The following is a 15,890-nucleotide window of genomic DNA, read 5'->3' as shown; positions in this document are numbered from 1 at the left end:
GATGAGAAGAGGGGCTTGAATCTAATATTTTTTTTAACTTTTTTTTTAAACATGTGAAGGGCATGATAAAAACGACTGCAATTTATGCTGCAAACAATCAAATAGAGGCTCAGATAATACCCATTTTCATTAGTTTCTTGCATAGTGTTATTTACCAACCTTGAAGTTTTATATTCTAATGAATTTCCAGTCTGACCTTACTTGTGCCACAGTTGATTGATAAGGGTATAGATAGAGTTATCAATAGATTAGGAAGCTTCAGCTTAGCTAGAATAATAAGGCTTGTTTCAGATTTATTTGAACCATACTTGAACTCACTTCACTAGCTTGAAATTAATTTCATGCAAAGTCATGAAATTAATAGGATTGATCAGGCTCAACTCTGTAAGGCTAAAAAATGTTATATCATATGCATACATATACACATATATTTATATATAGATATATAATACATTCATATCAATACATATGTAATATTTGCGATCATATAAATTAAAGCTGATTCAATACTTGGTTAAACTCTCATGGAGCAAGAGAGCATCTCATAGTATATTTAATAATTTTCTATATTTATGTTTTCTGATTAAATATTATTATTTTCTAAATCTAAATATTTGAATCAGTTGAATATCAACATTGAATCAAGCTCAAGCTTGATTTGAAGGAATGGATCAGATTAGGATTTTTGGCTCTATAAATACCAAGAGCTCCCCAATATATCCAGGATGTAGAACTAAAGACATTTCTGTGTGGATCCTCACAACAACATGTAGAGGTTTCTTTGATGTAAAATAAAATTATTCTAGCGGCAGTTATTGGAGCCTATATAAATTGTGAGGACTCGTGCGGGCGTGTGTTAGTCCTACATCAGTTATTCGCCGAAAAGATTTTGGGTACTTATACATAACTAAAAAATCCAAATAATATCTTCCGACTCGCTATTTTGGGTGAAATCTTAGGTTGTGACAAATAATATTAGAGCGGACCTGGCACAAGACCCATGTAGATTAGGAAACACTACAACACGGGCTCGTTGAGACTGATCATAGGCCGATCGTGGTACTTATGATTAGATTTGAATGGATTTGGACTCTTAGTCTGACGAGGACGTCAGAGTTTAAAGGAGAGAGTATGTAAGGATCTGTGAAGGCGCGTATTTAGTCGTATATTAGTTATTCGTCGAAGAGATCTTGGGTACCTATACAGGACTAAGGAACCTAAAAAATATCTTCCGGGTAGTCTTTTTGGATGAGGTTCTGAGTTGTTCCATAAATATATAAGAAAAACTTTGGCAATTAACCCCAAAGCAAATCTAGATTACAAATATTACTTTGTAGATCATTCAAAATCAAGACAGAGCCGACTGATGGGTAAGTACGATGGTGTCCTAACAAAGACTCTTGACAGAATCAATGGAATGTAGGAATTGGCTACTCCATCAATAAGTGACTTCTGAGGAACGTTGGAGACAGACTTCGAAACTGGAGAGGGTCTTTCTTATATTTTAAGATTGCTAACACTTAGACATGTTTCAAATCTAAACACATGGATGTTTTGTGATATAAGAGGTGAGTGATAGGGAAGTTAGGCAACCAACCAATGGTTGTTACCACCATCTTTTCACCTCCCCCTTCCTTCTATGGGAGATTAAGAATTGCCCAAACAAAAACACCCATTAACTCATAGAAAACTGCAGTGATGCCCAATTCTCAAAGGTGTTTGAGCTCCTGGCCTCTTTCACATGTAATAACTAACTAGGGCAACCTTTTCCACGTACTTCAAAATCTATGTGAAAGTGCGTTGGTAATTTCCTACCTCTTTTCTTTTAATTTTTTTTCTTTTTAAGAACTATCCTACATTTTTTCGGTCTTATTATTTGTTTTTCCTTTTCTTCGAATAGGCTAGGCATGTAGGAAATCTGCAGTCGTCGCGTTTAAGACTCTAATACTCCTTTTCTAATCTCCTTTCAATATGCATTGGTTATAAGGGTTTGATCAAACAACTATAGAATATGTAATTTTAAAAGTGCTACCGCTATTTAACGAAAGATAAATGCGTTATTAATTTCTTCCAAGGCAAGTATATATCATGCTTAATTATCTAGACTTTTAGTCTACTTGCATCGCAATAAAAGATAAAGAAGATTATTGCTATCTAGTGTAATTCTCCCTTCAGATCATTAGAAAGAGGATTATGTTAAGCAATCGAGGAGGATGAAAAACGGTTCCTATTTAGCGTAGCTTGAAGCATTAATTGCATCGGAGATTCTTACTAATATGGTGTGAGTGCAAGTTTTGCATGCATGATATATTAGCTGATTATCGCTAATTATCTGATTTTTTTTTTACAACTAGTGGAAATTTTCCTACAATTAAGGGCCGACTTAGAAAGCTAGAGAAGCATGCATGGAAAGTCGATGTGTGATGATCGTGACACTTGTCGGCATGTTGCTAAGCTGGCCATGTAAAGGAGAGTCGTATGAGCCCTAAATGAGCAAGCATGCTCGGCTAACGTTGTACAAAATGGGTTTAAATATGAGGAAGATCTCGGATCCATGGTTTTTGTGCTTCGGGAAGTTCAGCCTTGAGAGGATAAAAAGGGGCGGTGGCTGCCTATTTTGGGAATGTTGCACCCAATATTTTGGTTTGTGCACATTACAATTCACTGGTCCATGGTGGTGGAGGGGACCATATCTAGTCTATTTATAGCTTGCAATGGATGATGGACTCCTAACCACATGAAGGGGCACTCAACTCTTCCTCCTCGCTATGAGCACCTACCAAATAGGTGTGCAAGACCTCCATACCATTGTAGCATATAGTCATGCCATATCATCTAAATTCAAGAATGGCGAAAAGAAAAGGTGAACAATGTACCTTTTGACACAAATTAGATACTTTGCTATGACCTAGGTATTATCCCAATGATCTGTATTCGAGTCTCTCCTTGGTATAATTATATATGTTAAGGGTCCTCTTTCAGTGCATGAGGCTCCTGCCACTGAGAAGTCCACTTACGGAGAGGCAATTTTCATATTCTAAACCTATAACACCTAAGTCGTAATAAAGTATCCTTACCATTATGTCAAACTTTGCTCTTTGGGTGGAGTCCCCTCTCATTCAAACAGTGAGAGAAAAAAAAAAAGAAAGCTAGTTCCTCCATTGCTATTTCACGATACCTATTGCAAACTGCAGTACTCTGAGCTCTACTTTTTATAATTATAGTCGTTCTAGTGTTTCCTTTTCGAATTTCGACGGCTTGCTGCAAAACAAGGATATAGATTTGTTTAGCATTTTATTATTAGATATCATATACTGGGGAGTGTAAGCAAGTCAAGTTGGACTTGGAATTGGCACATCCTAAATCTGATTAATCTTTGAATCAAGTCAAAAGTTGAATATACTTACTCCATTTTTCAGTTGAATTCAATCAATTTGTTATATATTTTATTGATCTTTTAAAATTTTCAGATAAAATTAGATTGCAAGTAATCCAAGGGAAAAATAAAATTTAAAAATAAATCAAATATTTTATGTATATTATAAAGATATCATGCAAGAAAATAATGATTCACCAACTTGTAGACATTACCGATGGCCATATATTTTGCATGAGATTTGATTGACAAGCATATATAAATATATCCAGCCAACAAACTAATGAGCATATGTACTTAGTAAACTAAGTACACTAGTTTCTCGTTTTTTAAGAAGGGCTGTGAAATATGCAATGTATTAATTTTATGCGAGTCTGTGCTAGTTTTGGACTGGATGTATAAGATGCCTGGTGTTAGATATTGGACCCATATTTTGAAAATGGTCATTTTTTTTTCTTTTTCCAAGTTTAATTCAAAATTTCATTGCTAATTGGAACACGATTATTTTTGAGTCAGTTATTGATCCTGAATAGGCCATGCCAATCTACTTGCATCTAGGACTACAAATGGGCCTGATAGGACCGAGGCATGCTTGACCCTGGCCCAAGCTAATTTCATGTACGGTCTTTATATTGGATCCAAACCCCATCTAATAGATGATCGAGTCGAGTTGGGTTAGATACATAGAAAATATTTTAGACCTAGGAGTCGTTCAAATCTAGTTGGGGTTATGTATATCCCGAACCTAACCTAAAATATTTGGATATGGATCGAGTTCACATCGGGTATGTTTCGGGTCCAAGCCTAGATTTGTTTACTAACAAAATTTTAGTCTTACTTCTGAATCAAACTGAATTTTGACTACTATAAAATTGTTTGCCAACATGGTCATAGCTTCGCAAATTAATGTTTATCTAGAATTACGATATGCTTCAAGAGGTTAACAACCTAAAAAATTGGCCTTTCTTAATATAGCTTGATTATTTAAGCACCTGTTTCTTAACCGAGGAATAAAAGAAATGACTTGGGATACTTTTTGCTGTGGGTTAGGTTTGTTTAAAATTTATGAGATCTAAACTTGATCTAAAATATGGAACGGATCTAATATTCGAACTCGATCAGACTCCATTGGTCTTCAAGGATAGGTTAGGTCGGATCTAACTAAAGTGGAGTGGGTCAGGTCATGAATCAACTTGACTCATTTGCAGCTTTACTTGCATCTGTGTCAATTTATGTGACCTTGTTAAGCAAGGGCATTATCATCTTTCTATTAATTAGTTGGAGTGGTTGCAAAATTGGATCTCGTTGGTCTCCAAGCGAAGTTTTTATACCTACTCTTATGTACCCGACTCACAAAGGAAGGCCCATTAGCATGCCAACATCAGAAGACAACCCAGGGCTATTCTTGTAGTTGTAGAAACAAGTCAGGGCATTTGGGAAGCCCATATCCATTTCTATATATACCACTCGGCATGGGGTCTCGCTTCGAGCCATCCAACCAAGAAACCAAAGAGCCAAAGAAAAGAAGCAAAAAGATGGTGCACGACTTCCGAGGCGCCTCCATCTTGGTGGTGGCCGCGTTGCTCTTCCTTCCCCTCTTCCTGGGCTCCGCAGAGATGCCCATGCAGCTCTCACGTGCGGAGCTCGTGCACCAGGCCGGCTACGGGGAGGAGAGGCTCTCATCCGTGCTGATCACCGGCACCATTCTCTGCGACGCCTGCTTGCAACCCGGGTCCCACCTCCTCTCTTCCCATGTCCGAGGTCAGCCCATGGATCAACTTTGTCATGAATTTACTCACATTAATCGATAAGTTCATGATCATGTTTATCATCAACATTAATTTTGAATAACAATGTCAGATCAATATACAAGGAGATAACTATCCCCTTGTTCTGTCTTCTTTTCTTTTCATTTCTTCTTCTTTCTTCCTATTTTTTTCATAAGACAGAAAGGTAATGCAACTTTCACTCCTTTGAATAATAAAATCGGGTGGCATGGCCTCTCTTTTTCTCAAAGAAGAAGAAGAAGAAGAAGGACAATGCAAAGGTTGTGTAGCAATTGATCAATTTATATTGGATTATCATTTGTTGCCTTCATATCTCTTTTTTAAGTTCTCTACTATTTACAGTGGACCGTATATAAGTTGACTCAAAAATAATCAAATAGTGCTTGGCATGTGCCGCGCATGTGAGAAGAAGATGAATGAATTGGAACTCTTCTTTTTTTCTCCTCGTTAAAGAAAAAGAGCAAAACTTGGAAATAGGAGGCACGAGTTTGTTTACAGAGCTCTAGAAGGTATGCATGGGAGCAGGTGGTGTTTCTCACATGAATGAGGGATGGACATGATGGGGTTAGTTGTAACATAAAGAGACCGGAGCTCTACACATATGCGATACGTAGAGTCAAAATGGTGTCTAAGAGGAAAAAAAAAATGGAGCCTCCTTATATGGGTCACTACCAGGTTTCACAACTCTACTACACAATCTTAGAAGAGAGATGCCAACCTACTAACCTAGCAACTGTCGACAAAAACAATAAAAAAAAAAATCTCATAAATCTGAAGTTGACGACCTACCAAAAAAGTGGAGCTACTTCAAGACCTAGGCTTTCGCATTATGATAGTAAAGATTATGTGGGGACTAGATAGAGCTTATATATATCATGAATCAGTCGTGTACTTTTAAGTTGTTAAAATTAATTTGTTTAATCTATTTATGTAAATTACATTTTCCAGCCCTTGATAGTATTCTCTGACTTTGTCATCGTTATCAATTAGGTATGCTTGTTGGGTAGATGGCCTTTATCAATTGTAACCGAGTAGAATTGAAGGAACACAAGGGTGACATCAATGTAGGAATAAGCTATGACATGCCAACTTATACTCTTCCTCAATAAGCCGGGAGAGGTGCCGGCTTAAAGCAAGAGGGGGAAGTTAAAGCTTGGATGGAAGTTAGAGATGTTTTCAGTTTAGGTGGTGGGTTTTTATCAGAATATTAGATGAGAGCTGAATTCTTTTAACGGAAGATGTTTTATAATAGTAGTTTCCACAACCATAGAGAGGAGCTAATACAGAGGCTTATGAAACCAAAGGAGATGTGAAAGGCGTGGTACACTGCTTGTGTTTTCCTATTAAGTGAAGATGATAGTCTCCTTGAATGAGTTCATATTTTTTACGTAATGGAAAAACATGAGATATAGGTAAGGAAGTTGCAACAAATTCCTGTTCCTCAGGTGAACTATATATATACGGCACATAGGCTACCTTAAGACATTGATATGGTGGAATATATAGAGATATCTAAGTTCTTGACCACCATCGAAATCCTAAGTGACATGTTGCTTAAAAGATAAGTGTCGGTGGTTGCTTCTTGCATGGGTTTGTGATGTTGTGAGTTGTTCTAATTGGGTGGCCTAATTTTGACCATGGTTATAAGTCCCACAAATTCCTAACAAATGGCCAGAAATTGGTTTGATATTAGTTTATATAAAACCTACGGGATCAAAAGTTTAGGTTATTAGGAAGATGGTAGGTAAGGAGTTTGGATAGTTCAGGAAGGAGGCTAAGAGAAGAAAAACAGTTTTGTTTGGAATGTCTTAAACTGGGTTGGAGATGATCACTTTCTTCAGCTTGCTCTGTAAACACGAGCGAAGCTGGTTTGAGTCTCTCATCTCATGTACCGATTTTAGCGCTCCCAAAATATTCAAAGGATTGTGTAAACAAGTCATAGGATATGCAAGTACTATATATTATGGTCGACCAGAGGGCCGTAGTGAGTATTTATGGCTGTGGATGGAGCTGATTACTTGTATTACTGGTCTCATGCTCTATTTGGTTCCAATAAGCTTTGTTGATGATGAAAAAATCGATGTAAAGTTGATTGTGGCTGAGGCCTTATCTGATGAAGAGGTAAATGCTTGATGGAACAACAACTTTTTCATACAAAATAAAATAAAATAAAATAAAATAAAATAAAACAAATTTTAAGATATAAATGGCATGGTTCAGATAAAAGCAAGGATTTCATTATGGTGCATCTATATAGACAGACATATACATACATACATACATACATACATACCTACAATAAATGTGGAATAAGATCTACCAAACTTTTCTTTTAATAATTTGGGCAAAATATGTTTTCCACCAAATTCATTGAGCAAAACAAATGTCACATTTTCAGCGGTGGGGGTTCCTCAGTCTAAAAAGTCCACCACCATGAAAATTGAACCAGATACAAGGTCCTCAAACAGAATATATATAAGAAATGGGCCCCAAAGTTCCCCGAAAGACACCAAGTCACCAACTTAAGGTTCTCCTTCCACGAAATAGGCAACATTATTCTAAGTTGTTATATGTCTCATAATCTCTACAAGAGATGCCTATATTAAGAGTAACAATTTATGATCCGACTCAGCAATTCGTCCATAAATGATCTACTTTAAGCATATTTAGATTTGGCTTAAATCGGTTTGGATCATAAATACATCAACCTATATATCTAAATCTTTTTTTAAATAGGTCAGGTTCAGGTTTAGACTTTTGACCCATTTAACCTATTTTAATAATTTGACCATGACTCATTCTATTTTATATATTTAATAACTGTTTAACCCATTTAAAACTTGTGTAACCCATTTATGTCCTATTTAACTTAACCCACTTAACATGTTTAACTAGTTTAAATATATTTAATCCGTTAAAAATCTACTCAACATGTTTAACCATTTAAAATGATTTGATCTATTTAATAAACAGGTTATGCATATCGGGTCGGATAACTTGTTTAATAAACAAGTGAGGTCCATATTTAAATTTTTGATATGATCCGCATCCAATCTAACCCGACTCGACCTGATTGTCATCTCTAACATTTACAAACTTATAGGCCTCCAGCAATAATATGATTTCGTGACGGATGGCCGGGTTGCTTGATATAATTTGTTTGGCATGAACTAATCAATAAAATAACATGAAGTTGTCTATGGTTTGAAGGTGCAAAGGTAGCCATTGCATGCAAAACTGAAGAAAGGAGGAGGAAAACTAACTGGGCGTATGGAATGGCAGACGAGTATGGAGAATTCATCATCGACGTCCCTTCCCATCTCCATGCAATCCCACTGGAAGAGGATTGCGTTATCAGGGTCCTAAGAATGCCCAAGAACTCATGTTGCAGGCAAATGTCAGAAATGAACCACAAGGGAATAAAATTGTCTTCGGTTGGAAATAGCATCCGTGTCTATACTGCTGGAGTTGTACGGTTGAGCTGCAGAACTAGACCTTCTCAGGAGTGCTTGGAGAACGGGTACAATGACATGGAAAGCGCGTGGTGAAGGATGGTGACGGTTTAGTACAAGAACCATTTCATATGAGTTGAGATCTTATGTACTACCTTGTTAGATTTCAGCATGGATAGTTACTGTTCAAAAATATATTGCATGTAATCACAAACATAAATAAAAAAAAGGACGAGATCATGTGTGGATTAACTATAGTTGCTTCCGAGTTCTTAATTATTTTCTTCTTATTGCTTGCAAGTGTCTTCTTATAGCTCGTGTTCTGCTATTAGCATAATCTTAGAGATTAGGTAACAACCTGCATCGCTCATAATATTTTTTTATTAACATGTTCTGTATCAATCTATATTATTTTTTTTATTAGAGATCACATAACACCTTATAGTTAGTAATATTTTTTCATTATTAGTGTGATCCTATATCAGCCTATATTATTTTCTTTGTCTGGAGTTTGTATACAAGTATATATAATCCCTGAGATGTACTGAATATGATGGAACAAAGAATTAAAATCATTTCTTTTTCTCTCTTTACTCTTATTTTTCTCTTCTTCTATAAATATTTTAACAATTATTATTGTAGCAGTCTAAGGTCTTATATAAAAAAAGGTAAGGCTGAAGATATTCTTTGGATTCTTTGATCTTGTGTAAGCATCCAAGTAGTGCATAACCAAATTAATACTTGTATGAGAAGTCCTCCCATGATGCTCACGTTATTCCTTTATATATGAAGGTATATGACAGATGGATAGATGGACGGACAAACAGAGAGAGAGAGAGAGAGAGGGAGAGAGAGAGAGAGCTTGTGAAATAGCTTTTAGTTTAGTTTGTTGGCGCCCCTTTTATGAGGCTTGCTCTTGGGAGTGGTTTAAGGCTCAAACTATGTTGCTGGCATATTATCTAGGTTAGGGCTTGGAAGTGGGTTGGGTTGGATTAGTTCTACTCTTGCATCTGAGCTAATTGGCTTCAAGTCTAAAATTTAGATCCACATTTGACTCTTTTGTTGATGTATTTGAATCCAATCAGCTTGCCTTTTGCTGCATATGCTTGTCTATTATTTGCGCATTATTGCTTATTCAATTTCTAAGAATCATATATTTTTGATCTTACATCTGGGACTTAGCACTGACCCATTGGTATTAATTCCAAGCTATTTGGCTCACAAGTCTTGTCTAAGATTAGAGTAACTTGGGCTATAGATTCTACCTTTGAGCTTACCCTAACCTATTTATCTTTTTGATCGAAATGCAGAGTGGGCCATTGTCTCCCCTTGCTTAGAAATTATTAAGTGGACTAGATCCATCATAGACCTAGGATGAAATCATCCTAACACATATTGTTATTACATATAAAAAGAATAAAAAGCAACACACGCTATGATGATTTCCTTCTAGGTCCATGATGGACCTGGTTCATCTAATAATTTTTTATGCCTACTTGTTGTATATCCTTATCCCACCGGCTACATTCTGCACTCTAAAATTAGATAGTGTACAATGTTGCACTTTAGTGATACACCATCTCTAGAATGGCACATTAAGGCCCGAAGAAAGGCCCCATTAGGGGTGCAAACTTGACTCGGGTCCAAATTGGACTTAACTATTATCAAGCTCGAGAAGCTCAAACAATTTTTCAAGTCGAACTCGAGTAGCAAAATACTGGGCTCGAAAGCTCACGAGCTTAATCGAGTATATATATTTTTAATAATATTATATTTTACTTACAATATATATTATCAATTTAATATTTTAAAATATAATATTATGTTATATTTTGTTTTAACCATATTTATAAATTATGACTAAGGCTCAAATTAGAACTCGAATGTGAGCTCAAGTATGGCTCGGTTGATATTATAGTCGAGTCGAGTTGATCTCTAGTGTTGTTTTTTTTTTGTTTGAACAAGCTGAGTTGAGCTTGGATGTTAAGTCTCGATCGATTTCGAGTCGACGTGCTTGCATATTTTAAATCGAATCGAGCTCCAACCTTTAGCTACTTGATTCGATTTAGCTCGATTCCATCCCAAGGCAGCGTCATCGGATTCTCATCCCGCATCCTATCTCTATCATGATGTCGACGCCTAACTACCTTCCCTGCCTTTTTGGATTCCTTGTCTCATTTGAGCTAAAAAAATCTGCCCCGTTCTTTTGCTTCCCCCCACTCCTTTTCGTCCCAACGCAAGGATTCCCCTCCCATGGGGAACGTCACAGGGTCCCACCATAACAACCGATTCGATCCTCATCAAACCTAACATTGCTATAGTAACGCAAATATCTAATACGAAAATTGAAGAACTTATGCACACTGTGTGGCTTTGGATGGGTTTGTTCACCATCCACTAACACAATGTGCGGCGTTTGGTATAAAAAAATAAGTTACTTAACCCTTTCTTTTCTTAGTGAGATTTTTGTTGCATTCCTCCATCAACAAATTGAAACAAAAATGACTGCACGTTTCATCACGCTCATCTTATTGGGTGATATGCAGTCACTATCAGGCGGAACCCTCATATACATGTTCTCCACATTTCCCCACTATGTGGAGACATTTTTTTTTTTTTTAAGTACATATCGGTAGCCCACGCCTAGGGGTGGCAAAATATGACCCGACCCGTATTCGACCCGCCATAAACAGGTTTGGGTTTGGCCTAAACAGGTTTGGGTCGTAAACAGGTTGACCCGTTTAACCTGTTTATTAATTGGGTCGGATACAGGTTTTAGTTGTTTGACCCGTTTAACCTGTTTAACCTGTTTATAATTTGATGCAAATAGTGTGTGTTTTTTTTTTCCGTTGGTCATTGTCAACGGAAAAAAAAAACACATTTCAATGAAGTGTTATCATGAATGATCATCAAGATTTATCAATGAAGTGTACAACAACACATTTCAATGAAGTGTACAACAACACTCTCTTGCCTTGATTAAGTAGTTCAATGAAGTGTTATCATGAATGATGATTGGTGCATCAACTTGTTTACTTCCAAATACCACATTTTCCTGAAATTTATGATCATCAAGATTTGAAATTGGGTTTTCTTGAACTAGTTTAATACCTTCTCAATTTGAATAGTCTAATATTTGGTCCAGTCTTGCAAATGCTGATTCTTTATTGCAATTAGCATTAGTCTTATTCACACACAATCACACTGCAAGGAACAGCTTGTAGCTTGGTAGCTATGTTGTTGAGGTAGACAATAATTGGTTATGTTGTTTATTGGGGAATCTTGTAATTATATCGAGGTATCTTCTGTTTTGAAAAACCAAAGTTACTTTTGGGGTGTAACTTTAGATATTACTTTCCTTTGCCAAATTTTGCAAATTATTTAATAACTGTGATTATATGAAGGATGCCTCAATTTATTTCAAGAAGTTTTCCTTTTATTTGTTCGTGTGTTAGGAGCTTGCCAATTTGCAGAACTTAGACTTGATACAAAATGATGGAAGTCCTTGCAGTCAAAAACACTTTCTTTTATGGAATCCTCCATTACGTTTGGTAAGTGTGGTTTTCTTACCTATACCAGTGATAATAAAATATGAAGTTCTCTTGTAAAATTTACAATGCTCTTAGCTTAAAAATTTATATTTTATAATGTTTCTGATATTCAATAAATGTTGTTATTTTGCTTTACTTAGGGACCTAAGGCTCCAAGCAGCAGGAATGATAGCAAAAATGTGAAGTCAGATGTAATGACCAGGCGTTCAAGGTTGATTCATTCTTTACTCGTTGATGATCTACCATTCCTCTAATTTCTTCTAGTTTCATCAGTCCATGTCCTTAATGGAGAATCTCTCTTGCTAGTCATCATGCAGTTGATTGTTTTGCTTCCTTGGAGGTTCTCACATTATTTGTGAAAAATGATTGGTGCCTCCCCAACCATCTCCCGACTCCTCTTTCTTCTGTTTTATACTGGAATTCCCCCCTTTTTCCCCTTGTAGCAAGGGAAAAACTTCTATAGCTCAGAATAAGTTATGGCTGATAATGTTCACATGAAAAAATAGAGAGGTTCATTGTATACTAGTTATCACATGAAAACTTTGACGCTTGGATCCTTCTCTGCTTCTTATGATGGGTTTCCACAAAACAGTTTAGCCATGAACGTTGAAGCACTAAAAAGAACATCCTAAGGCCTGAATAACAAGGTTTTCAGTGGAATAAGACTTTTGCTCTGATTTAGATGATACTCTGTAAGGCACACACACACAGACATATTTGTATAATATTATGTTATATGATATTATATCATATGGCATCATATCATATCATATTGTACAATATTATATAGCATTGTGTCATATATATTGGGTGGGGGAGAGAGAGCTTTTTTTTTTCCAATATCTATAGTTAGGGGTGGCAAAATATGACCCGACCCGCCAACCCGACCCGTATTCGACCCGCCATAAACAGGTTTGGGTTTGGCCTAAACAGGTTCGGGTCGTAAACAGGTTGACCCGTTTAACCTGTTTATTAATTGGGTCGGATACAGGTTTTAGTTGTTTGACCCGTTTAACCTGTTTAACCTGTTTATAATTTGATGCAAATAGTGTGTGTTTTTTTTTTCCGTTGGTCACTGTTGATCAAGCCATCTAAGTCCTGTGGAATTCCGTCTTCGGTTGAGTCAGGCGGTTGAGTCAGGCTGATGGAATCGCAACTCTCCATCCTCTTTCCCCATTTCCCCCTTCCTCTATCCGAAGCTCCATGGCACCCTCCTGGCCTCCTCCTCCTCCTTAGCGATCAAGGTCCCAAAGACCCCTGCAAGGCTTGGAAGTGGGAAGCGCCCCTCCATATCGGCTCCATAGGACTCTCCTCCTCCTCCTTAGTCAGCGATCAAGGACCCGTGGAAGGCTTGGAAGCTCCCCTCACCATCCTCGGTCCCGACGACCTCCGCGACGCCCCTAGACGCCGCTGACCTGAAATCGAGCGGTGGGGAGGATGTCGGAGACGTCCCGAAGGGGGGAGAATCCCAGAGCACGAGGGCGGCGGTGGGGGCTAGGGTTAGGGTTTCGGGCCCTCCCCTCTCTCTGTTCTCCTTCTTCGGTGAATCGGCCCTCAATACCCCGAGTTAGAGATCGTCGTCGTCGAGCCAGAGGTCGTCGTCGAGCCAGATCTCGTCGTCGTCGAGCTGCAACTCCTCGAGGTACGTTTTCTCCACCTCCGCAAGAGTCGTCGTCGTCGAGCCAGAGATCGTCGCCTTCTTCCAACCGATAGAGTCAGGCCGGCGATTGTCGGCTTCTTCCAACCGAGAGAGTAGGGCCGGCGGATTTGCAGGTTTGCGGAAGCCGGAAGGATGGGAGGAAGAGACTGTAGAGCCGGCGGATTAAACAGGTGGAGATTGGAGAAGGAGAACGGGTTCGGTGGGGACTCTGGGGACTGGGGAGTTGAGAGAAATTTTTTTTTTATTAAACGGGTTAAACGGGTCGGGTCGGGTTACCTGTTTAATAAACAGGTCAGGTTCAGATTGTAATTTTCTGACCTGTTTAATAAACAGGTCGGGTTCAGGTTTATAATTTTTTGACCTGACCTGCATCTGACCCGACCCATTTATACCCGACCCGATCCGATTGCCACCCCTACCCACGCCAAATGAGCATGAGCATTATCCTTAGCATCAAGAGAAAGAAACCAGCATAAAGATAATGGGACAACCGCAATCTTAATCCATAGCACCTCTCCAGAATGATGAGTAGTAAAGGAGGCGACTTAGTCTGCAGCTATGTTCGTCTTCTGAAACATATGAACAATCTGGATGAGCGGCAACCTGACATCAGCCTCTGTATATCCCTGAGTATAGAGTGGCCATCTTTCTGCATCGGACGTCGCGAATCCACTCAGTTATAATAGTAGAGGCCTTCTCTAGAATAATGCTATCTGCTCCTATAAACCTCCGAGCATAGGCGACTCCCTCTTATGGGATATAATATTTTAGAAGCTTGCAACATAATAAATTAGACACACTTGGGAATATAAAATGTGGTGATTTAGATAATTATGACTCATTGCTTGCGTTGATGATTTAATCAAATTCTATGAGGCGCATCATACCGTGGGGCCACCATCGCTGACACAATGGGCTAAAGGCAAGTTGAAATGACGCGCTACAGGGACGCAAGTGGACCATCGAAGCGGTGGTCCCCGCCTCATCAACCGTCACACTGTTGCTATCACAGAACTGAAGGTACACCTGGAGATAGGATCGACGCGATGCCTCGCTGCCATCTGGTGCAACTACCACCACACGATTGGCCTGGGAGGGTCCACCTTCCGGGTCCCCCACATCAAGCCGTACGTCGTAGGTGGTCCCGGGTTTTTTATTCTGATTGGAAATTGTACCGTCAAGATGTCGCACTCACACAAGAGCTGGGTGTCGCCGTAAAATATCGTGTTTCACATTTTTTTTTTTATCATAGCACGAAAGGAAACACCCAAAAAGGAACCCCGTAGAGTGATTCATCCACAGATAATTACCACTTTTTTTGGGCCCCACCATTTAATTAGTCTTCAGGTTTCCTTTTCATGGGCCCACCACTTTCATTTGCTCCCCGTCCCGGGATCCCATCCGGGAAAATACCCACGTGGATGACCGTATTTTCTGGTGGGACTTTTTCTTTTTTCTTTTTACTTGCACCTGTCACGTGGGCAGGCACCTTTTATTGTAAAGCTAGAGGAAGACAAACACCTGATCCAGCGAGTAGTAGAATTTAATTATAACAACTGTTGTTATATTTTATTTTGCCGTTTCCGAGCGGCAATGATGCCTCTGAATGGTCTTCCGAACTCATTGGAGGAGGGGAAAGAAGCAAAAGTTAAAAAAAGAAGAAGGGTTAAATATTCAATATCTATTTATATAAAAAAAATAACAAGAAAAAGAAATAATAAAACCTTACTTCAGGATATTTGATCGGGTGGTGGGAGATAGAGTGATTTTTTAGGCTAAGCATGTATTCAGAGAAACTAATGAAGTCGCGTACTAAGTAGTTTCTTATGTGGCTAGCCACACCGAGGCACCCTGCACTGAGGAAGGGATTGTTTAGGATACTATGTGATTTATTGTTTTCTTGTTTTTTTAGATGTATCCGTATTTGTAATGTATGAAATATCTATTATAGTAAAAAAATATAATTATTAATATAAAAATATTTTTTATTTAAAAATATAATTTTATTATTATTACTGTTGTTGCTAATAATAAAAATTAGATGGCCACCAAGTGGGCTGGTGC

At 38.1% G+C, this 15,890-nt stretch overlaps 1 protein-coding gene across 1 annotated transcript; it reads left to right on the top strand.

Moving 5' to 3' along the window:
* Nucleotides 1-4,849: 4,849 nt before the first annotated feature.
* Nucleotides 4,850-8,867, top strand: LOC103707566 (uncharacterized). The gene is made up of 2 exons (XM_008792099.5): nt 4,850-5,137; nt 8,374-8,867. The coding sequence occupies exons 1-2, from the start codon at nt 4,912-4,914 to the stop codon at nt 8,709-8,711; spliced, it is 564 nt and encodes a 187-aa protein (XP_008790321.1). The 5' UTR covers nt 4,850-4,911; the 3' UTR covers nt 8,712-8,867.
* Nucleotides 8,868-15,890: the final 7,023 nt, after the last annotated feature.

The sequence above is a fragment of the Phoenix dactylifera genome, chromosome 7, assembly GCF_051530095.1.
Source record: "Phoenix dactylifera cultivar Ajwa chromosome 7, Ajwa_hap1_PhDact_Kaust_v1.1, whole genome shotgun sequence".
NCBI lineage: Eukaryota > Viridiplantae > Streptophyta > Magnoliopsida > Arecales > Arecaceae > Phoenix > Phoenix dactylifera.
This window is presented reverse-complemented; position numbering and strand designations above follow the sequence as displayed.